This window comes from Felis catus, chromosome D1 (assembly GCF_018350175.1).
Source record: "Felis catus isolate Fca126 chromosome D1, F.catus_Fca126_mat1.0, whole genome shotgun sequence".
Classification (NCBI taxonomy): Eukaryota; Metazoa; Chordata; class Mammalia; order Carnivora; family Felidae; genus Felis; species Felis catus.
In genome coordinates, this window is record NC_058377.1 from 59,750,880 (window position 1) to 59,774,791 (window position 23,912).

A 23,912-nucleotide genomic window follows, 5' to 3' on the forward strand; every position below is an offset into this window, starting at 1 on the left:
GGGAGAAGGGAGAAACCTGGGCCCCTGGATCCCAGGGGAAGTGAAGTGGGGGGAAGGGCAGGGGCAGAGTAGTGACTGGGAAATTTCCAACAGACAGGCAGAGAGGAGGAAGAGGAAGGTGAGGGCAAAGTGGGGAAGGCCAAGAGGGTACAGGACATAGCTCAGAGGAGCAGTGGTCCTGGGCTGAAAGTGGATGGGAACAAGGAGTCCCTCAGCCATCCTTGCATCTTGCAGGCCCCGCAGAGGCACAGAGCCTGTCTCTAGCCTCACATGTCACAGGTAAGGCATTACTCATTAGCTATATAACCTTGAGCAGGTTATTCAACCGCCAAACCATTTCATTTGTAAAATGAGGAAGGTCACCAAGTTGCCAGGGAATCAAATGAGATAATGTGAGCAGAGCACTTTGTTGAAGTGCCAACCACACAGTGAGCAAACAGTAAGTTGGGCTGCTACTGCCATCAATTTACTGTTGGGAGATCTAGAACTATGATGAGAATCTGAGCTGCTGGTCCTGTCCCATGTTCCACCCCCTACTTTCCTAGATCACGAGCCAAATGGAATGTGGTATGTACCAGGTTGGGGGCAGGAGGAAAGGTCACAGAAGGACACAAATGCAGAGGGCTGGCCAGGACTTTCTTCCCACTGCCCATTCCCAGCAAGAACCCAAACAAAGGATACGGATTGCTGAACATCCTCTTGAGATCCACCTTCTCTTTGCAGTAAGGACATGTCTGCTTCTTTCCCACAATACACCAGCCGCGGATGCAGAACTCGTGGAATCTGAGTACCACTGGTCAAGGGAAATGGTAGGCAGCCGGAATGGCACTGGAGCCCCATGCCCATGCACTAGCCCTGGAGAAAGGTTCAAATCCTGGCTTCACCTCTTATTAGCTGTATAACCATGGACACATCCTTTCTCTCTGACCCTGTTTCCTCTCATGTGAAGACAGGAAAATGATCTCTATCTTACAGCATTGTAGTGGGGCAACATGGAGAGAATACATGGCACAGAATGGGCGCTGAGTAAGCACATGATAAATACTGGAAGTGTCATTCAGGGAGACTAGATTCTGATACTGAGCGATCCAGCTAGAGGATGCTCCTCTCTGTGACTGAGCCAACCTCAAGGCAGCTAGTGCAGCCTCAGGCTCCTTTCTGATCCAGCCAGGCTATAAACACTGTTTACATAGGTGGCCCCCAGCTGTGGAAAAGAGTGAGGGAGGCTGCGATTTCCACTCCTGGGCGTCAGTTTCTCTAGCAAAGAACACCACCCAAATGTCTGCCCTTTTGTGACTCTCTCGCACTTCAAGGTTTGGACAATATGCCAGGGTCATGACCACCCCCTCCTCTCCCTGACTAGAATGCCATGTGGCAGGAGAGATGTGGCCCAGGGGCTCCAGACAGGATACACATGATTGCAAGACAGCCTATATGTGTTCTCGATGATGCCCTCTTCACTGACATCCACAAAGATCTGCTGCCCACACACAGCACACACACTGTCCGAGAGGTGTTTGGTAGGCATGCCCGACTCGCTGTAGAACTGGGAGAGAAGAACAAGAGGAAAAGACAGGAAAGGTGTGAGAATCAGCCCAAGTAGGAAGGTACCACAGAGGACTTAGGTCTTCTGAAGAGGAGGCAAAGTGCCAGGGGGAGGTCCCACAGCTAAAGAACATCTTTTATATGCCAAACTCACCTCATCTTTGCGAGGTCGATGGGGAGAAAGGGACACCAGAGATGGGTTGGGAAGTCAGACCCAGTAGGACCTGAACACTGGTCTAGTCAGCATCAGGGACAAGGAAATCAGAGGTAGGAGGACTCAGGGCTGGCGATCCAGAGCTGTGTCAGGTAAGCCGCTCTGTGGCCAGACTATACTTCCACTAGAGATGGACAACATCTCTTCTCTAAGATTAAAAACAGTCAAATTATCTTTGGTGCAATGTTGGTATGGTGATGAGGGCATTCCCAGACACTTGTGGCAGCAGCAAAAGAGGCTTACTCCTTTTGGACAGCATTTGGACAGCATCTCAAACTGCCATGCCCTTTAGCCCACTGATGTCACTTCAAGTAAGGTAAAGAAGTAAAAATATCAAAAAAGCCTCATGTATACAGATATTCATTTAAGCATTATTTATAATTAAAGAAGCAAAGAGTTTTGCAATTCTGTAAAAAGTTAAATAGAATTACCATATGACACAGCAAGTCCATTCTTACATGTACCCACCCCCCAAAAATGAAAACAAAAACTAAACACACATTTGTAAGCCAATACTCAAGGCAGCATTATTCACAATATCCAAAAGGTGGAAACCACTCAAGTGTCCATCAAAAGATGAATGGATAAAACCAAATGTGGTATACGCATACAGTGGAATATGATTCAGTCATAAAAATAATGAAGTTCTGATCCATGCTACAACAGGCATGAACACTGAAAACATCCTAAGTGAAATGTCAAACACCACAGGTCAAATATTATGATTCCATTTATATGATAAAATATCTAGAATAGGCAAATTCACAGAGAGACACAATGTAGGTTAGAGGTAGCCAAGGGCTGGGGGAAGGGAATGGGGCGTTATTGCTTAATGGGCACTGAATTTCTGTTTGGGGTGATGAAAAGTTTTGGAAATAGTGGTGATAGTTGCACAACACTGTGAATGTAATTAATGCACTGAACTGTACACTTAAAAATAGCTAAAATAGTGAAGTTTTAAGTTACATATACTTTACCACCGTAAAAAATACCATAAAATAATAAAAACAAGCAAAGAAATGGAAATAACCATGCATGACTCAGAATAGGAGAATGCCTAAATAAGTTTGGTACACACTCAAGGGACTGAACAGGCAGCGAGTCAACAGGAAGCCTGAGGTGTAACAGTAAGTGTCAAAAATTGATGGCACAGTATGATTGGTACCATATGTAAAGACAAGCCCAAATCTATACAAAGAGAAAAGATCAGAAGGAAATATGTCACAATGCTCACACCAGTGATGGTTTGGTAGTAGCATCATAGGTGGTACTTTTCTTTTTTTTTTTTAATTTTTTTAAATGTTTATTTTTGAGAAAGAGAAAAAGGGTGAGTGGGGGAGGGGCAGAGAGCGAGAGGGAGATACAGAATCCAAAGCAGGCTCTAGGCTCTGAGCTGTCAGCACAGAGCCTGACGTGGGACTCAAATTCACAAACTGTGAGATCATGACCTGAGCCAAAGTCGGATGCTTAACCAATTGAGCCACTCAAGCGCCCCTCCATAGGTGGTATTTTTCTTTTGTCTACTTTTCTGTACTCAAATTTTCCTTAATGAACATACATTACTTTTAGATTAAAGATTATTTATTACCAATAACCAATTCCATGCTCCAAAAACAAACTCCAAATTTTGTATACTTTCCATGTGGTTTATTCCTTCTTTCTTTTCTTTTTTTTTTTTAAGGTTTATTTTTGAGACAGAGAGACAGGGAGCACAAGTGGGGGAGGGGCAGAGAGAAGAGGGAGCATCCACAGCGGGCTCCATGCTGACAAGCGGAGAGCCCAATGCGGGGCTCGAACTCAGGAACCCTGAGATCATGAAGTTGGATGCTCAACTGATTGAACCACCCAGGTGCCCCTATTCTTAAATAGCTAAATAGCATTTCCCCCTGACCCCAAAGAGAAAAGACTTGAAATTTATTTTTTGACATTTTCTAAGATGTATTGTTTTTTTCCTTTCCTTTGCCTTAAAAACTGTGGTAAAAACCACATAATATAGAATATACATCTTAACTACTTCTAAATATAAGTTGATCAATGTTCAGTCTATTCACACTGTGCAACTAATCTCCAGAACTTTTAAACATTTTGCTAGACTCTATAATGGACTGTGAAAAAGACTTTGGAGTTTGTTATTACAATTCATCTGGACCTGTAAGATAGTTTACTATACCTAGCCATTTGTATGTCCTTAAACTTGAGTTTGCTCTCTCTTTTCTTCTGTTTGCAAACAAATGTCTTCTGAAAAAGCAAAGCCCTGAGGCTGGGTGAGAGAGGAGACGGCACCCAGGTGCTGGGACAGGGAGTATGAGAGGGTGACACCAGGTGCCTGCCAGAACTTCTGCTCGACATGGAAGCTTCCCTCGCTCCAAGCTGTCCTCCTGAAGAACAGCCTCTGTCAGACATCAGAACTGCTATCCAAACCCAAGACTCCTCCAGGATAGAAGGCAGAGATAACACACTGCCCCAAGAGTCCATGAATATAGAGCTTCCTGCCTTCACTCCCACCTCCCTGCCTTGTAAAACTCTCTGAAGTAGCTCAAGGTGAGTGCGACTTATCACAGAATACTAGAGCAGCCCTAACACTGGGGAAACCAAAGCGCAGAAGAGGAAATAAACAAGAGGGTACTAGAACCCAGACCCTTTGACTCCTACCCAAGTTCCCATCCAAGTAACATCTGCAGAATGATCACCTACTTAATTTGCCGAAGGCCAGTTATCCAAATAATTACAATTTGTTTATCCAGAGTACAAAAGGCAGTGGAAAAGGATAAGCTAGAGTCAGAACGCAGGGTCAAACCTGTGGGAGTCTATGAACTGTGCAACTCTCAAAAGCTGGAATCTCATAATGTTAGTGTTGGGGGGCACCTCTGAGAAACACTTCCCCAAAGCTTGACAGGCTGATGGCTCTGAAATGTGTTCTGGCTTAGAATTTCTAGGCACATCAACTAAACAGAGAGGGGAGACCAAGAGGTCTGGGTTCAGCTTGGCACTGAGTCCTTGTACAATCACGTGGCATAGGAATATGGCCACTCACTCTGGCCCACAACATTGGCAATAAGAGAACTAAGAATGCTACAACTCAGGAGATGGTTTAGAGCTCTGAGGAAGAGCTTAACCTCAAATCACCCCAGAGTTCTGCCCCCAGAGCACAGGGGCCAAGGGTGCAAGATCAGGGTGCCTGGGTGGCTCAGTCGGTTAAGCATCCGACTTACTCTTGGTTTTAGCTAAGGTCGTGATCTCACAGTTTTGTGGGTTCGAGCCCACATTAGACTCTGTGCTGGCAGCACGGAGCCTGCTAGGGATTCTCTTTCCCTCTCTGTCTACTCCTTCTCTGCTTGCGCTGTCTCTGTCTCAATCTCAAAAAAGAAAAAAAATAAAGGATGAAGGATCAAAAAGAGAACTTGGATGAGGTGAAGACAGAAAGAAGGAAGGTCACAAAAGTATCTGTCTTAGGCCCCTCATTTCTGGAGTTCTTCCCACAAGGCTAATGTGGAAACAGGCAGGCAGAGTCAAATACTACAGTGTTTCAACAAAGCCCTCAGGTAAGCTGTCAAACCAGGAAGGCCCAACACCCCCATGGCTCACAGAGACCACACAGGAGACTGTATCAGGAGGCACTGAAGTGGGGTTGGGTAAAATACAGAAAGGCAGATTTCAGTTTAACCTTAAGAGCCTGATCCCTTGCTAGAATAGACTCAGGGGGACCAATGGTTTATTAGGATTAGACAGACCTAAGTACAGTCTTCTGTCACTTACCACCTTGATGAACTTGAGCAAGCCTTCCAAACCCTTCCCTCTTCCATCAAAATATATTGGGTACCTACTGAAGTACCAGCCACTGGACCATTATATCCTGGGGATATAATGCTAGAAGAGCATAAACCTGACCTCTAACCTCATGGAACCTACAGCTACAAGAGAATGACATTAAAAAAATAAATACTGGGGCGACTGGTTGGTTCAGTCAGTTAAGTGTCAGACTTGATTTCAGCTCAAGTCATGGCCTCGAGATTTATGGGTTCAAGCCTTGCATCGGGCTTCACACTGACAGGGCAGAGCCTGCTTTAGATTCTTTCTCTCCCTCTTTCTCTGCCTCACCCTGCTTGCTATCTCTCTCAAAAAAAAACAAACTTAAAAAAAATTTTTAAATACTTATAGAAAATAAGAACTACTAAGTAGGCTAAAATAAGAATTAAAAAGGCAGTACAGGGGTAAGAAAGAGGTTCCTAACTAGGCCTAGGTCACGTGAGGAGGTTTCCTTGAGAGAGTGACAAGAAGTTTCTTGAGGCTGAGAGGTAATGGGTGGTGGGCATTAGGAAAGTAAGAAAGGCAGAAGAGGGAAGAGGCCTTGAGGTGGAAAGGAGCCCGGTGCACTTGAGAAACTAAAACGAACCCAATGTGGCTAGAGTTGTGAGAAAGAGGAAAACTGTGACACCTTCTCAGCCATGTGAAGAATTCTGGACTTGAAATGGAAAGTCGTCTAAGGCATTTGATCGGACGCGAATTTTTAAGATTACTCTGTCTCCTGCATGGAAAATGGAGTGGAGAGGAGGCCAACATGAATTCAGAGGCCAGCTAAGGGACAATTCTTTAAAAGCAAGAGATGCTGGAGACCTGCGCTAAGGGGACGTCTGGGCTAATTTGATGGCAGTAAAAACTGAGAGTGGACAGACTGGTGATGACAAATAGATAGCAGAAGACTAAAGATATTGGTACTGAAAAAAGTGCTGGAATAGAGGTCCAGGAAGTTAGAGAAAAAGAAAAGGGGAATGCCTAGGTGAAGTGCATTGAAGATGCCTTAGGTATGAGCTCAGGGAATAGTGACATTCCAGGGAGGACAAGCTACAGAAGACAGCGAAGGAAAAGCAGGATAGAGATGCATCACAAAAGCCAAGGAGGAAAGACCCTTTTAAGAAGTATAGAGTGGCTGAGTCAATTCTATAGTTGGCTGAGCAACTGATGGCTGCTGAGGTCAGAATTAGTGACACAGTCACTGGTGACCTGAATAAAAAGGTCATTTCAGAGGAAGGGTTTAAGCTGAGGCCAGATTAGAATGAACTAAGGAGTATGTGGAAAGCAATCAAAAGGAGACAGGAACTTTCTCTAAGTTTAGCTGTGAAGGACAGGAAATGGGTCAGTTGTTAGAGGAGAAAGTAGGTCAAAGAAAGGATGTTTTTTGAAAAAGAATGCTTCAAAAGTTAATGGGAAGAGCCTAGCAGAGAAGGAGAAGTTGAAGCCATGAGTGAGAAAGGAAGTTGATAGCACAATGGGTCCCTGAGAAGGGAAGAGGGTATGGAATCCACAATGTAGGCATGGCTGGCTTGTGATGGGAGAAAGGACATTTTCTCCACTGTAACTAGAGGGAAGGAGGAAAGATGGGTGCAAATCTGTGAGTAGAAAACCCAACACAGGCGCTTGTGCACAGCAGGGGCTCAGGAAACAAAGAGGAGTTGCATGCCACACCAGTGAAGAATGTATACACCATGAAAGCCCTGTGAGCTCACCCAGTCTGACCGCTTCTCGACAGGTGAGGAGACTGATGCCCAAGGAGGAGGGCCTCGTCTGAAGTCAGAGAGAGCTGGTGGCAAAGCTGAGCTGGTGCCTGGTCAGTTGAAACTTGGTGAAACACTGAATAAAATATCCATTTCTCAGGGTTATAGAAGAGATTCCATGTGACAGAATGGTCTGAGAGGACTTCAGACAATAGATGGCATCCAAGAGACAACTGGCATATGCTCATGATTTAGCATTGGTCTGTTCTGTGTCTTGATCTGTGTGTTGGGTAATGAAGATACAAAGACAAATTCTACAGGGTCTCTCTGCTCCAGGTGATCACATATACAAAACAGGTAGCTTTCTAGCAAGCACTAGTGTATGCTAGGTACACTGGACAAATGACAGCTACCATCATCATCCTCTACTACGTGCCATGGGCCAAGCTACTCTGCAAAATGCTGTGCATTAACCTGTTTGTTCCTTACAATTCTTTATGTCTGGTAATATTATTACATCTGAAAAAACAAGATCGGAGAGGTAAAGTAACCTGCTCAAGAATACATAGCTAATTAAAAGTGGATTAGAATTTGAAATGAGGTCTGACTCTAACCCCCTAGCTCTTTCCACTACTTCAGACAGATGAATGGACAGCCAGTCCTGTCCTAATGTTGTCTGGGGCACAGAAACTTGTTGAGAAGAAAGCATGAGGCAGGACTCATGGCCTAATGGAGCAGAAATAATGTGCCACTACCCTGCCTGCCCAACAGTTCTCTCTTTTGAGCCCCAGAAAAACAGGCTTGGCTATTTCACAATCCTCTGTCCCCCTACCCCCACCCAACATGACTTTTGGGTATGAATGGAAACTATATGACTGATTATCACAAGCTCATGACCTCACAGTGACCAGCTGGGGAAAAAAACAAAACAAAAAAACACCATCCAAGGTTCCCTTGACACAAGAGTTACTTTAGTTCATACTACAATTACTCCATGTGAGGCAAAACAGCTATTCTGCACTAAACAAGAGTAGTACAGAATAGTAAAAAGGAATTGAGAATGCATGTTAATACAATTGTAAACCTTATGGTTTCATTTCTAGCATGCCTTAAGTTAATTAATCACAGATCTTTGTAGGTCAAACCACTCTCAAGGGGGACCAAAAGACGAGTCAGCATAGTTCCGGACCTGGTAGATGGAACAGCTTCAAAATCAACTATGACTCTCTGGGATTAGAGCTGTGATCACAGAATGTACAAAAGACTATGAAAACAACTGGGACTGAGATGTGGCATAGGCACACAATGGAATTTTATTATCTCAGCGGCTACACACACACATTTATTTATTTAGTCTTTTAAAAATTGAGGTACACAATGGAATAGTATTCAGCCTGAAAAGGGGAGAAAATTCTGACACACATGCAACAACATGGGTGAGCCTTGAAGACATTATGCTAAGTGAAATAAGCCATCACAAAGGACAAATATTGCATGGGTCCATTTACATGAGGTACACCTAGAGTGGTCAAATTTATAGAAGCAGAAAGTAAAATGGTTGTTGCCAGGGCTTGTGGGGAAGATGGACTGTGGAGTTATTATTTAAGGGGTTCAGAGCTTCAATTTTGCAAAATGAAGAGTTCTACGGATGGATATGGTAATGGCTGCAAAACAATGTAGTAGTTAATGCCACCGCAGACTTAACACTGGCTAAGATGGTAAATTTTATGTGTACTTTACCACAATTTAAAAAAATGACTCGGTCTGCTACTTGGAAGTGAGCAGTGGTGGTGCTAGTAAAGGTTGCAGTTGGTCATACCTGGCACACTATAAATGGTTGACAAATAACTGTTTCTTGAATAAATGAAAGAATGAGTTGGCTAACAAATGCATGGAAGGTTGGAATTTCTTAGCTTTCTTAAACTGCCTTCCCCAAACCATTCATCAGGTTCTGGCTTCAAGGCCAGGGATATTCTTGAAATTCAGGTTGCTGTGGCTCAGGGGCCCACGTGTTCCTAAGCAGACCACAGCCCCTTTGACTAAAGACTGGGGCAGATATAGGAAAATCCTGGAATTCTCAGGGTGAAAAGAACTGTAAAGGTAGGGCAGTCTATCCCTTTATCCCAAGTTGGAGTTAGAGTCCCTTCTCCCATATCCCTGCCTAGTCTCATCTGTTGGCATCCTGAGCCCTAGCAATTAACCTGCCACTAAGTCTCCACAACATTTGCTGTGGGGAAACTATGAATGAATGAACTCCTGGTGACTCACCCAGTACTGTCACAAGCCATGTTAGTCTTCCTATGACCCGCTCCCTGCCCCCAGAGATGGGGGCCTGGGGAAACAGCAAACTGTTATTATTGTTGAGGTCAGCAAGGTCACATTCTGTTGGACAAGAGCTAGGCAGAGTAGCTCCCCTGAAAGGGATAGGCATTCTCAGTGTCAATTACCTAGGGAAGATGTGGATCATCATAGAAGAAACCAGGATGCAGACGGCTGGCCTGAGGTATAGGCATATTTTTTGTCAGACATGGGCTCTGGGTCTAGACACTTGGAGGATAGTTGTCTAGATGTGGATTCTAGGTGGTGGATGCCAAGATGGCACCTGATACACAGAGATAGGCTGAGAGTTGGATGGGGCAGGGTCTGAAAGTCTGGGAAAGGAGATACCCTGCTTCGTCAGACTAACCTCATTCAAACTCCTATCTATTTTCCTGCTATCAACCCCAACCTTTTAATAAAGTTCAATGTCACTGTTTGATCCTTATGTTCTTGTGCTATTAAGAGGTATTGAAAGACATGTGGGTTTATTTTATTTTATTTCATTTTTTTTTTTTTTTGCAACGTTTATTTTTATTTTTGGGACAGAGAGAGACAGAGCATGAACGGGGGAGGGGCAGAGAGAGAGGGAGACACAGAATCGGAAACAGGCTCCAGGCTCTGAGCCATCAGCCCAGAGCCTGACATGGGGCTCGAACTCACGGACCGCGAGATCGTGACCTGGCTGAAGTCGGACGCTTAACCGACTGCGCCACCCAGGCGCCCCAGAAAGACATGTGGGTTTAAGAGGGGTCAAGAGCTGGGGCTTGAGGCACTCCCCACCCTAGTGAGAAATTCTCCCACTAGGTCTCTTGGTGAAGCTGCCACTCACATCACTTCCCACTTCATCTAGTTGACTCCTATGCATCAGCTCAATAGTCCCTTCTTCAGGGAGGCCATCTCAGAGTCCCGAGACTAGGTCAAATGTCACTATTGCATTTGTTCACACCATTATGAACCTTTCCTTCATAGTATTTATTGAGGTTATAATTTTATATTTATTTGTGTATTTATTACTTTAATACCCATCTCTGCCACTAGGGCGTAAACTCCTTTTGGACAAGGACCACGTACACCTTTGTAATTCCAGCCTAAGTCCAGTGCCCTGGCACGTAGGAACCATTAAATAAATATCTATTAAATGAATGTTAACTTCCTGAATGGTAAAGTGGTTCTTTCCTACAATGGCTCTAAAGTTAAAAATTCTAAGGTACAACTGAGATCTGGCTTTCCAAATTTTAAGGAAGGAATCTCCATACCATACTACTTATATCTTGAAAGATTTTTTTTTTTTTTATGTTTTATCTCTTCCATCAAACAAGCGATGCTATCCTGAACTGTCTGGAGATGTCAGGAGGCAGTTAAAAGCCCATGTGGGGACACCTGGGTGGCTCAGTCGGTTAAGATCTGACTCTTGATTTCAGCTCCGGTCATGATCTCATGGTTTGTGAGATGGAGCCCCATATCAGGGTCTGCAAGAACAGTGCAGGGCCTGCTTGGGATTCTCTCTCCCTCTCTCTCTGCCCCTCCCCAACTTGTGTGTGTGTGTGTGTGTGTACATGCTCTCTCTAAAAAAAGAAAAAACAAAGCCCATGTGAACTTACCCCTATGGTAGACGCCATATAGTCTGCACACATTTCTGCAAAGTCTCGCTCAAGAACTCCATAGTAGAGGCCATAGAAGAGGAGAGAAATGCCAAAGTCCATAGCATCTTCTGGTTTGATCCTGTAAGGGAAGCAGCATGGCCTGTAAGTCCTACCCTAAGATGCAACTGCTTTGGATTACTACTGTGGGACACATAAGGCAGCAACTAAAGTGGTAGGCTTTAAGGGCTAAAGCAAGCGTTGGCACACTAAGAACAAATCCAGCCTGCTACCTGTTTTTATATGGCTTGTTGGCACCATCTGAACAGGCTAGCACTGTGAGCTACAAAGACCAAGCCAAGGTATTCCCTAGTGCCCCTCTTCCCCACTCTGTTCCCAGTGCCTGTCTTCTCCAACTGGCAACCATGCCTTACAGCTGCCTAGGGCCCACTCTGGTTGGCACCTACATGTTGGGGACTCCACTGCTGGCAATCACTGGACACCAACCAGTAGAATTTCAGTCAGGAAGCTGGCAACTCACCAAATTGCCTCACCTCCAGCCAGCTGCCTAAGTTGAAATGACTGAGCAAGGGCACACCAGGACCTGGGTTGTCACTGGAACAGAGAGTGAAAATGATCCCAGTGGTCACACACCCCTTTGTAAGGCCCCTCCTTCTGAGAATGTCTCATCTGATGGCAAGTGGGCACAAAGCATGCCCACCATCTGAGACAGCCCATCCTTCAAACAAGGTAGGGCAAGGGAAGAGTTTCCCCTCTTGTTATACTACGTATTATCCTAGACTTTGCCTTTTGTCCATAAAGTCTAAAATATGATTTGGCCCTTTACAGAAAAAGCTTGCCATCCACAGCTTTAGAAATAAAGATAAAGTCAGTCAGTTAGTAAATACATACATACCAGTTACCATAAAATTTTAGGTTGTATCTATACAGATTCTGTATCATGTCATCAAAGTTAAATTTTGGTCCAAGTCTACTTCCTAAGAAGGACAAAGATCTTATCTGTATATTAAGAGGCTTGTTTTAATAATTCCAAGGACTAATAATTTGCAACCTTCAGTCTTTAAATGTTTATTATAGAAAACAACCTTTTTAAAAATATTTGTACCAGGAACTGTATGTGTTCACTTAAAGTCGTAAATTATATTTATCTTAAAAAGTTGAGTTTACTCATGAATCATGTAATATTTAACCTAGTAACTAGACATCATGATCTTATACCAATTAACTCGATTAGTAGCATAAAAATGGTCAAGCCTCTCAATTCTGTTTTCTTCCTGGTATAGTTTATGCAAATAAAAAAGAACTGTAATTAAAAGAACAGCCGGGGCGCCTGGGTGGCTCAGTAGGTTAAGCGTCCGACGTAGGCTCAGGTCATGATCTCAAAGTCCGTGGGTTGGAGCCCCGCATCGGGCTCTGTGCTGTCAGTTCAGAGCCTAGAGCCTCCTTCAGATTTTGTGTCTCCCTCTCTTTCTGCCCCTCCCCCACTCACTCTCTGCCTCTCAAAAAAATGAATAAACGTTAAAAAAAATTTTTTTTAAAGAACAGCCATCTTGGGGAGCCTGGGTGGCTCAGTCGGTTAAGCATCCGACTTCGGCCTCAGGTCATGATCTCGTGGTTTGTGAGTTCGAGCCCCACATCAGGCTCTGTGCTCACAGCTCAGACCCTGGAGCCTGCTTCAGGCAGAGCCCTCTCTCTCTGCCCTTCTACCCGCTCACACGTGCTCTCTAAAATAAACAAACATTTAAAAACATTTTTTTAAGAATAGCCATCTTTAGTACAATGCAGAATCTTGATTTTTGTTTTTTTAACCACACAGGTTAGGAAGATATCTGGAAATATCTTGGTTTTCTTTCATAGGACATGTTAGACTCTATTCCAATGAGTTCCTATAAATCCTTGTGGAGCCTGTTATTGCTTGCAGCCTGTACTACCCGTGGAAGAAAGAATTCCACAGTATCCTCTCACTATATAAAGTAGGGCTTACTCCTTTCAGTTTCAAAAAGGCTCCTGGAGCACCGGGATGGCTCAGTCGATTAGGCGTCTGACACTGGATTTTGGCTCTGGTTGTGATCTCACAGTGCGTGGGTTTGAGCCCTGCTTGGGATCCTCTCTCTTTCTCCTTCTCTCTGCTCTCTGCCCCTCTCCAGCTCTCTAAGTAGATAAATAAACTTAAAAAAAAAAAAAAAAAAAAAGGCTCCTGCCTACAGTGTGCCAAATTTGGGAAAGAGTCCAGTGGTGCTGACTTTAAATCTGAATCCTAAATCTGTAACTTCAAGTGCACTGTCCTAGGCTTAGGATTCCTCATGATCCACAGCCCACAGTCCCATCACCTCAGCCATGAGACCACATTTCCACTCTCTTCTGCCTTTACTTACTGTACCCTACAGTCTCAGAGTCCAGGATTTCTTGGCTTCTGCCTCAACTGGGAGTGAGGGGGCTTGTACGCTGACACGAATCTTTTTGAAATCTTATGACAATATGGAGTAACAGCCAGAATTTGACTCCTGGTAATATATCCTTAGGAAGCAACAAAACAATGTTATCTGAAACTGAAAAACACCCTAAGTGCCCAACAATGGAGCGGGAGTTAAATGCCCACAGGTTAACTTTCTAAAAAAGTGTGTCCTTAAAATCTGTGGAATGTCAGCTACGTTACAAGGCAGCAATTTTATTAGTATACTGCATCTAAATTGGGAGATTCTTAAAACTGGCGAGGGAAAGCTTTTGAGGTAGGGTGTTTCCCACAGCCATCTGGGTGGTCTCATTCCCTCACATCCCAGCCCTGGAACTACTGTAAGGACTGTTATGGACACCGCTCTGCTGTTTCCCGCCCTGTATACTTCTGGGTGAACCTACTGCCAGGTTCCAACTGTGTCACATGTTTGTCTAGGGGTTGACAAAAAACGTTTTGTGTAAAGGACTAGATAGTATTTAAGGTTTGTGACCTAAATAGTATTTGCCACAAATATTAAACTCTGCTGCTATAGTTTTATTGCAAAAACAGCCATAGACAATGCATAAACAAATGAGTATTGCTGTGTTACAATAAAAACTTTCTTTACCTTAGAAAAAAACAGGAGGTAGACCAATTTGGCCCACAGGACAGTTTGCCAACTCCTAGTCTCCCTGAACATAAGACCACTCAGGTAGAGTGGACGCTGCAATAGATAGTACAAACATGGACAAGGAAAATGGCTCTGTTACAGTGATGAATGGAGTAATGGTAACTGGCTATAATCATTATTATGCTTACTTTTTTAAATACTTTTTCATTACAATATAGATTCTTGGAAAATATCACCAATGATTTGGGACTCTAACTCTGTATGTCCAGACACTCCTTTCTCTTGGCCAGTGCAAATCAGGGAGGGCTCACCCTCCCCTATTCCCCAAAGCCCAAGTGTCCTATTCTTGGTGCCATGTCCCCCTTGTTAATATCTAGGACTTGCTCCAGGAAGAAAGGTACACCATACTGGCCCCTCCTCCCCAAACACAAGCAAAAACAAAAGCAAAGGATACTTACTTGAATAATAAATTGAGACCAAAGAGGGTAAACATGACAGCCATGTAGCCAACAATGCCTGTGGCATAGCTGATTTTATAGATCAACAGGAACCACTTATAAACCAACCTGGAGAAAGGAAAGAATATTAGCACAGCTGACACAGAAACTCTGGTCTAGGGGCCTCTGGATTACCAGAACCTCTTATTCACACATCAATGGAGAGAGCAGGTTCTTTGGTTAGGACTTACTGAGCAACTTTAGTTACTGTAATGGAGCTGATCACTCCCTTAATGGTAGAAACACCTCCACATACCAGGGAGCTAGTGCTATTTTCCTGGTCCCAGACCAAGCAAAGAAAAGAAAGCCTTAAAAGGAGGTTTTGGCCTCAAAGAGCACAGCTGACCTCAGACAGCTATGTCATCTCAAATTCAGATTAGTTGGATAAGGAAGTGAAAACTACTAACTACAGCTATGCTCAGAAGGGTATAGGTGGGGAAGGCTAGTTGTTCTCGTCAGAAAAGAGAATTCAAGGGAAGATGAATAAGTAGAATCAGCTATAGGCTTTTCCAGTTAGGCATGGTTAACCTGAATACTGCTTTGCTCCTTTCCAGAGGCCAATAATGAAATGGTGTCTAATGGATTTGCTTCTGAAATGATTTTCTGGAGAAGAAGGGATAAGGAAGGAGGCACTCAAAGAATACCTTTGAATTGGATGTGTGTGGTGGTGGTGGGGGTGGGGTGGGGTGGGGTGGAGTGGGGCTGTACAATGCTAGTGAAGGAGGAGGAGCAGTGCTCTCTAGAACCCTACAAAAAGGAGTGTGAAATCTGGTTGGCTGACCCCAGCCAGGTTCAGAGAGGAAAGATGGTTCCCTGAACGTAGCAGGGCCTTTTTAAATGCTATGGAGGCAGGTCCCTGATATCAGGAGCAACTACTCTATCTGTGGTGGGAGCAAAGGAACAATTTGCTTGAATAAACAACTCAAGCTTGCCTGGCTACTGAGGCCAAGTTACTGCCAACTGTGCTCCGCCTCAGCGAAGAAACTCAAGGTCCCTGCCTATGCCTCCCTGCTACAGCTAAGCAAGTGGTGATCAGTTCTCAGGAAAGGGAAAGGCCCCAAACATTTTACACAAAGCAAAACCCACACAGAGCTCCATAACCCAGGGTTTGCACTGATCAGATGGGAGTGAGATAGTGGAAAGGATGTGGAATTTTAGGTGGAATCTGGATTAAGTAAGTATTATTAGCTGGGTAATTCCAGGTAAGTCAAATCACCACTCTAAGACAAGTTTATTTTTTGTATTACAGGGGAAAACCATGATGCCTTCCTCAATGGATTGTACAGAACCCATTTCCTGGTGTATATAATACACGCTCAATAACTGCTACATGAATAAACGTGAATGTTTATGAAAGTGCTCTGAAATTATAAAGCACTATCAGATGTTAGTTATCGTGATAAAAAACTTCCCATGTTATAGACACATTTTCAGTCATTTTATCTACAAGTTGATACTGTTTGTTACTTAGTGATTCTTAAAGTGCTTTTTCACACTTTGTCTTCGTATCACCCTATATGAGGTAGCAATTACCATCACATTTGTAAGGATAAAAAATTCAAGGCTCAGAAAGGTGAAGCCAAACAAGTCATATAATTAACAATTGGCAGGGCTGGGGTTTCCCATCCACATCCATCTGGCTCCAGAGCCTCTATCTTTTCTAACAGTCCTTAATGTAAACTACCATAGCCAGAGAGGAGCTTCTCAATCACCAACTTCACCTTGAAGATCAATTTTACCATATAAAATGATACTCAGAAGGCCAAAGGAAGACCTATAGTAAAGCAGAACATAAAATGCATGGGGAAAAGAGCAACTTGCAATTTGGAAGACTTTGGTTCAGGTAGTTACAACTTTGAGGCTGGCTATTTCCTCTGCTAGGCTCTCCTGGATCCGTACATACATCTCTCACAGCACTTACCAACTGCACTGAAACAGCTGCTTTCTTGTCCATCACCTCCATTAAACCGAGCATTCCTTGAGGGCAGGGACCATGTCTTATCCAGTTCTGTATCCCCAGCGCTCAGCACAGGGCCTGACACATAGCAGGTGCTTGTTGAATGAATGAATGAATGAGAAAATCTCTCTCTCTGTCAAGTACAGATATTAAATGACCTCACAAGCTGGTTGGGAGGATCAAACTAGAAACGCATTTGGATAAAATGCAAAGAATAATACAGGCAGGGGCTGCTTTGTGACCCAAGAAGGAAGTATTATTTGTTGAAAAATTGCACATTTGCTGAGATTCATTCATTCAACAAAAATTTACAGAGTAGGCTCCTATGTGCCAGGCCCTGTGGTAGGGCCTGGATATACAGTGACAACCAAAATACATGTGGTTCCTGATCTCACAATTATAGTTTAGTGGGGGAGATAGACACTCAATATTTTGTGATAAGTTCTATGTTGGAAAACTACAGGGCCTATAAAAGAATACAGTAGAAAATCTAACTTAGAGATTAGAGAAGGGTTCACACACACACACAAAAACATTTAAAATGAGACAATGATCACCAGAATTTGCTTACTTATTTTGGTTGCTTTTAATATAAATAAACCTTGATATAAACTCTAAGGTAAGCTACAGGGAAATATTTTATGATTTTTAATCTGTGAAGGGGGGATAGTTCTCCCAATCAGCTTGTTTTGGTGGAACCCCATGCCAAGTAATCTTGGCAAATAAAAGTTACAATTTTTTCAGTCTAAACCCATTCCAACCCCAATGCATTCCAACCCATTAGCTTCAGGAAACCTAGCTCCTCTTCCCCACTACCTAATCTCTCACCTTGGGGTTGTCTGTACTAGAGGTTTTCGGGTGGCTCGGAAGGTGACAAAAGCTGTGACAGCAGAGAACAAGATCCAGATCACTAGGAACCTCCACCAGTGCAGCTTCACTGTGAAATAGAGGGGAACAACCCACATCTGAAAGAGGGTCACCATCTGAAACACAAACACAAGCACTTCAGCTCTAGCCAGCTCCCTCTGTAGCTCTATCCACAAGTCCATTTCAGCCTGATCCTCTCCTAGATTTCCAAATTTGGACAGAGGCACCTCTTAGTGATCCAACTTAGAAACCTAGGACCAGGCCTGACACCTCCCTTTCATCCCTCACCTAACTGTTGTATATATTCTTTCCTTTCCAGGTGAGCCCTTGCCAGCTCTTGCCAGCCCTTGCCAGCCCTTGCCTGGCTCACTGCAATGACCTCTTTATTCAATCTCCCTGCATTCAGTGTCTCCCTCTCCAATCTACCGTTTCCAGGAGTCTGGAATGGTAATTCTAACATACAGTCTTTCTTTTCTTTTCTTCTCTTTCCTTTTCTTTCTCTCTTCTTCCTCCCTCCCTCCCTCCCTCCCTTTCTTTCTTTCTTTCTTTTTCTCTCCCTCCCACTCTCTCTCTCTTTCTTTTTTAAGTACGCTTCACACCCAGTGCATGGCCCAACGTGGGGCCTGAACTCACGACTCTGAGATCAAGACCCGAGCTGAGATCAAGAGTCAGACGCTTAAGTGACTGAGCCACCCAAGTGTCTCTCTAATATATAGTCTTGAACATGTCATTCCCTTGCTTACAACCCTCTAATGGTCCCCTACATACAGGGTAACACCCAACATCCTTAGGCAGTCAAATCCCCACTACCCTACTATTCTGGATTGAACAAAGGCATAATCAGGAATAAGTCTAGGCATCAGTGTAAAAGAAATGAAAAAATATTGCCTTGCTTTGTAACTCTTAGGCTTAAAGCTGTAAGGGTGTAAAGCTACTCATCTCACATCATGAACGAAAGAGAGAAAGGAAAAAGGAAAGAAAAGGAAGAAGGAAGAAACAGAGAGAGGGAGCAATTTAGGGACAGGGTTAGGCCCTTTAAACCAGATGGCCCAGAAGAACCCCAAAAGACCTAGATTCTAATTCTGTCTGCCTCCAACTCACTGGGTCACCCAGGAAGGTTCTTCCTCCTTGAGGGAAAGGCTTGACTTGATTTTTCAAACCCCTTCAAGTTCTAACATGCTAAGGTTCTTCTGTTAAGCAGCCTTGTATCTCAGATTTCCTGGGAGAGCGAAGGCAGCATTCAGTAAGTACATCAAGAATTTAGTTTGCATTTAATGGAAAGAGAAATGCAGAAATAAACATGACCCTTAGTCCCTGTTCTCAAGGAGCTAATAGTCTAGCAGCAAGAGAAAAATATAAATCAAACCTTTGATTAATGATTCTATTAATTTTTAGATGCTTTTTAGAAGTTCAAATAGAGGGGTGCCTGGGTGGCTCAGTCGGTTGATCGTCCAATTTCAGCTCAGGTCATGATCTTATAGTTCATGAATTCGAGCCCTGCATTGGGCTCTGTACTGACAGCTGGAAGCCTGGAGCCTGCTTCAAATTCTGTCTCTCCCTATTTCTCTGTCCCTCCCCCAGTTGTGCTCTGTCTCTCTTTGTCTCTCTCTCTCTCAAAAATAAACATTAAAAAAAAATTTTAAAGTTCAAATAGAAACCATTAAAGAATGACTAAACATGGGCACCTGGGTGACTCAGTCAGTTAAGCATGAGATGGGCTCAGGTCATGATCTCGTCATTCCCAAGTTCAAGCCCTGCTTCAGGCTCTGTGCTGACAGCTCAGAGCCTGGAGCCTGCTTTGGATTCTGTTATCTCCCTCTCTCTCTGCCCCTCCCCCACTTGCACACTCTGTCTCTCTCTCAAAAATAAACATTAAAAAATTAAAAAAAAAAAAAAAAAAGAACGAGGGGTGCCCAGGTGGTTCAGTTGGTTAAGTGTCCGACTTTGGCTCAGGTCATGATCTCATGGTTCGTGAGTTTGAGCCCCGCGATGGGCTCTGTGCTGACTGCTCAGAGCCTGGACCCTGCTTCAGATCTGTGTATCTTCTCTCTCTGCCCCTCCCCTGCTCATGGTTTGTCTGTCTCTCTCTCTCTCTTAAAAATAAACAAACATTAAACAAAAACTTAAAAAAATAAAAAGTAAATAAAAAAGAATGAAAAACAAGGTAGAATAATACACTGAAATGACCAGAGATTTTAGAATTAAAGAGATCTAGATATGAATCTCAATACAGCTATTTACTGTATTACCTTAGGCAAGTCACTTAACCCCGATAAGTCTCAGTTTTCTGAACTGTAAAATGGGATTAACAGCATCTACTCTCAAAAGATTGTATAGGTTAAGTGAATTAATTCATGGAAAGTTCTTGGAACAAGGCCCAACAAAGTAAGCATTTAATATAGGTAATGTAATAAATACAATGTAAGTATTCAATATATAATAGCTCTTATATAAAAAAACAAGTAGAGTGCATAATTCATAGTAAGCATTCAGTAAATGAGAGCTCTTATTATGGCTTCACATTATCAAAACTGCATAAAGTCAACTGTCATAAGGGAGCAAAGACTGCAGTTGGCAACCAAAATAATCAACATATTGAAAGTGGTGGGGTTATAATGAGAGAGAGACAAAAGAAACAAACAATAGAAAAGATCAATGAAACAAGAGCTGGTTGTTTGAATAAACCTTTAGCCAGAAACATCAAGAAAAAAAAAAGGACCCAAATAAAATCAGAAACAAAAAAGAAATAATAACCGACACCACAGAAATACAAAGAACTTAAGAGACCACTACAAAAAAATTATATACCAAAAAAACTGGACAACCTAGAAAAACTGAATAAACTCCTAGAAACATACAATCATCCCATATTGAACCTGGCACAAACAGAAAATCTGAGACCAATTACTAGTAATGAAATTGAATCAGTAATCAAAAACCTACCATAAAACAAAAACCAAGGACCAGATGGCTTCACAGGTAAATTCTACCATTTAAAGACAAGTTAATACCTATCTTCCTCAAACTATTTGAAAGATAAGAAAAGGAAAGAAAGCTTCTCTATGAGGCCAGCATTACCTTGATACCAAAACCATACAGAGATGCTACAAAAACCAACCAACCAACCAACCAAACAAACAAACAAAAAAACCTCCACCAAACAAACAAACAAAAAAAAAACCCACCTATAGGCCAATATCCTGAATGCACACAGATGTAAAAACTCAACAAAATATTAGCAACCACATTCAACGACCAAAGGACAGTGCACCATGATCTGGTGGGACTTATTCTGGGGATACAAGGATGATTAAATATTCACAAATCATATTCGACATTAACAAAATAAAGGATAAAAATCATAGGATCATCTCAATAGATGCAGAAAAAGCATGTGACAAAATTCAATATCTATTCATGATAAAAACTCAACAAAGTAGGGATACAGAAAACATACCTCAACATAGTAAAGGCCATATATGACAAACCCACAGCCAACATCATACTCAATGGTGAAAAAACAAAAGCTTTCTCTCTAAGATCAGGAACACGACAAGAATATCCACTCTTGCCACTTTTATTCAACATAGTACTTGAAGTCCTAGCCATAGCTATCAGACAAGAAAAAGAAATAGAAGGCATCTAGATTGGTAAGGAAGAAGTTAAACCAACACTATTTGTAGATGACATGATAGTATACATAAAAAACTGTTAGAAGTAATATATGAATTCAGTAAAGTTTCAGGATAAAAATTAAATATACAGAAATCTGTTGCCTTTCTATATACTAGTAATGAAAAGAGAAAAGAAGAAAAAATTCCATTTACAATTGCACCAAAAGAATAAAATACCTAGGAATAAATTTAATTAAGGAGGTGAAATACCTGTACTATGAAAACTATAAGACACTGATGAAACAAACTGAAGACAACACAAATGGAAAAATATTCCATGCTCATAGATTGGAAGAATATTGTTAAAATGTCCATACCAACCAAAGCAATCTACAGATTCAACATAATCTGTACCAAAACACCAATAGCATTTTTCACAAAACTAGAATGCAAAGACACCAAACAGCCAAAATAAAATTTGTATGGAATTGCAAAGACACCAAATAGCCAAAGCAATCTTGAGAAAGAAAAACAAAGCTGGAGGCTTCACAATCCCAGGTTTCAAGATATACTATAAAGCTACATTAATCAAAACAGTATGGTAGTGGCACAAAAACAAACATACAAATTGTTCCAATTTCAGTATATGTGCTCCTGAAGCAAGCACAGCAGACACATAAATCAACAGAACAAAAGAAAGAGTACAGAAATAAACCCATGCTTATATAGTCAATTAATCTATGACAAAGAAGGCAAGAATATTCAATGGGGTGAAGACAGTCTTTTCAATATTTGGTGCTGGGTATCCAAAGGATACAGGTGTGCTGTTTTGAAGGGGCACATGCACCCCAATGTTTATAGCAGCACTATTGACAATAGCCAAAGTATGGAAAGAGCCCAAATGCCAATCGACAGATGAATGGATAAAGAAAATGTGGTATATATATATACAATGGAGTACTACTCAGCAATCAAAAAGAATGAAACCTTGCCATTTGCAACATGGATTGAACTAGAGTGTATTATGCTAAGTGAAATTAGAGAAAGACAAATATCGTGTAACTTCACTCATGTGTGGAATTTAAGATAGAAAACAGATGAACATAAGGGAAGCAAAAATAATATAAAAACAGGGAGGGGGACAAAACATAAGAGACTCTTACAGAGAACAAACAGGTTGTGGGGTGGGGGATGGGCTAAATGGGCAAGGGTCATTAAGGAGGGCACTTGTTGGGATGAGCACTCGGTGTTACACATAGGGGATGAATCACTGGATTCTACTCCTGAAATCATTGTTGCACTATATGCTAACTAACTTGGATGTAAATTAAAAAAAAAAAAAAAAAAAAAAAAAAAAAAGCTTGGGGGAGGTGCCTGGGTGGCTCAGTTGGTTAAGCATCAGACTTCGGCTCAGGTCATGATCTCACAGTTTGTGAGTTCAAGCCCCATGTCAGGCTCTGTGCTGACAGCTCAGAGCCTAGAGCTTGCCTCAGATTCTGTGCCTCCCTCTCTCTCTGCCCTCCCCTGCTCACACTCTGTCTCTGTCTCTCTCAGAAATAAACATTAAAAAAATTTTTTTAAATAAATATGAAAAAAATTGGTGCTGGGAAAACTGGACAGCTTACATGCAAAAGAATGAATGAAATGGGACCATTTTCTTATACCATACACAAAAATAAACTAAAAATGGATTAAAGACCTACATGTGAGAATTGAAACCATAAACCTCCTAAAAGAAAACACAGACAGTAACATCTCTGACATCAACCTCAGAAATGTGTTTCTACATATGTCTCGTCAGCCAAGAGAAACAAAAGCAAAATTAAACTATTTAGACTACATCAAAATAGAAAACTTCTGTACAGCAAACAAAACCATCAATAAAATGAAAAGGCAACCTACTGAAAGGGAGAGGGAATTTGCAAATGATATATCTGATAAGGGGCTAATATTCAAAATATACAAAGCACTTATACAGCTCAACAGCAAAAAAACAATCTGATTAGAAATGGACAGAAGGGGCACCTGGGTGGCTCAGTCAATTAAGCATCAGACTCTTGGTTTTGGCTCAGGTCATGATCTCACAGTTTGTGAGTTTGAGCCCTGCTTCATGCTCTGCGCTGACAGCACAGCACAGAGCCTGCTTAGGACTAACTCTCTCACTCTCTCTCTCTCTCTCTGTCTCTCACTCTCTCTGCCCCTCCCCCTCTCTCAAAATAAATAAATAAATAAACATTTAAATAAATTAAAGAAAGAGAGAAAGAAAGAAGAGGAGGCGCCTGGGTAGCTCAGTCGGTTAAGCATCTGACTTTGGCTCAGGTCATGATCTCATGGTTCGTGAGTTTGAGTCACGCATCGGGTGAGCTTGAGCCCCGCTTCGGGTAAGCCCCACCCCTCTCTCTCTCTCCCTCTCTGCCCCTCACTCACTTGCTCCCCCCCAAAAAAAAAATAGAAAAGAAAAGGAAAAGGAACCCTCTTACACTGTTGGTGGAATATAAATTGGTGCAGCCACTGTTAAAAACAGGATGGAGGTTCCTCAAAAAATTCAAAATAGAAATACCAGTAATTCCACTCCTAGATATTTACCCAAAAAAACCCAAAACACTAATTTGAAAAGATATCTGCACCTCATGTTTGGTGCAGGAGTACTTACAGTAGCCAAGATATGGAAGTAACCCAAGTGTTCACTGGTAGAAGAATGGATAAAGAAGATGTGGTGTATATATATCTTTATATCTATA

General features: G+C 42.3%; 1 protein-coding gene across 5 annotated transcripts in view; it reads right to left on the reverse strand.

Annotated features, from left to right (window-relative positions):
• RNF121 (ring finger protein 121) overlaps nt 1-23,912 on the reverse strand; it is an 82,371-nt gene that overhangs the window by 2,481 nt on the left and 55,978 nt on the right. For all 5 annotated transcript variants that reach the window (XM_019811885.3, XM_019811884.2, XM_003992775.4 and 2 more), the window contains exons 4-8: nt 17,519-17,673; nt 14,695-14,802; nt 11,172-11,292; nt 1,413-1,546; nt 682-783 (exon numbers count right to left, since the gene is read on the reverse strand). In XM_019811885.3, coding sequence (XP_019667444.1) covers nt 682-783; nt 1,413-1,546; nt 11,172-11,292; nt 14,695-14,802; nt 17,519-17,673 — 620 coding nt within the window. The remainder of the gene's footprint in view (nt 1-681; nt 784-1,412; nt 1,547-11,171; nt 11,293-14,694; nt 14,803-17,518; nt 17,674-23,912) is intronic.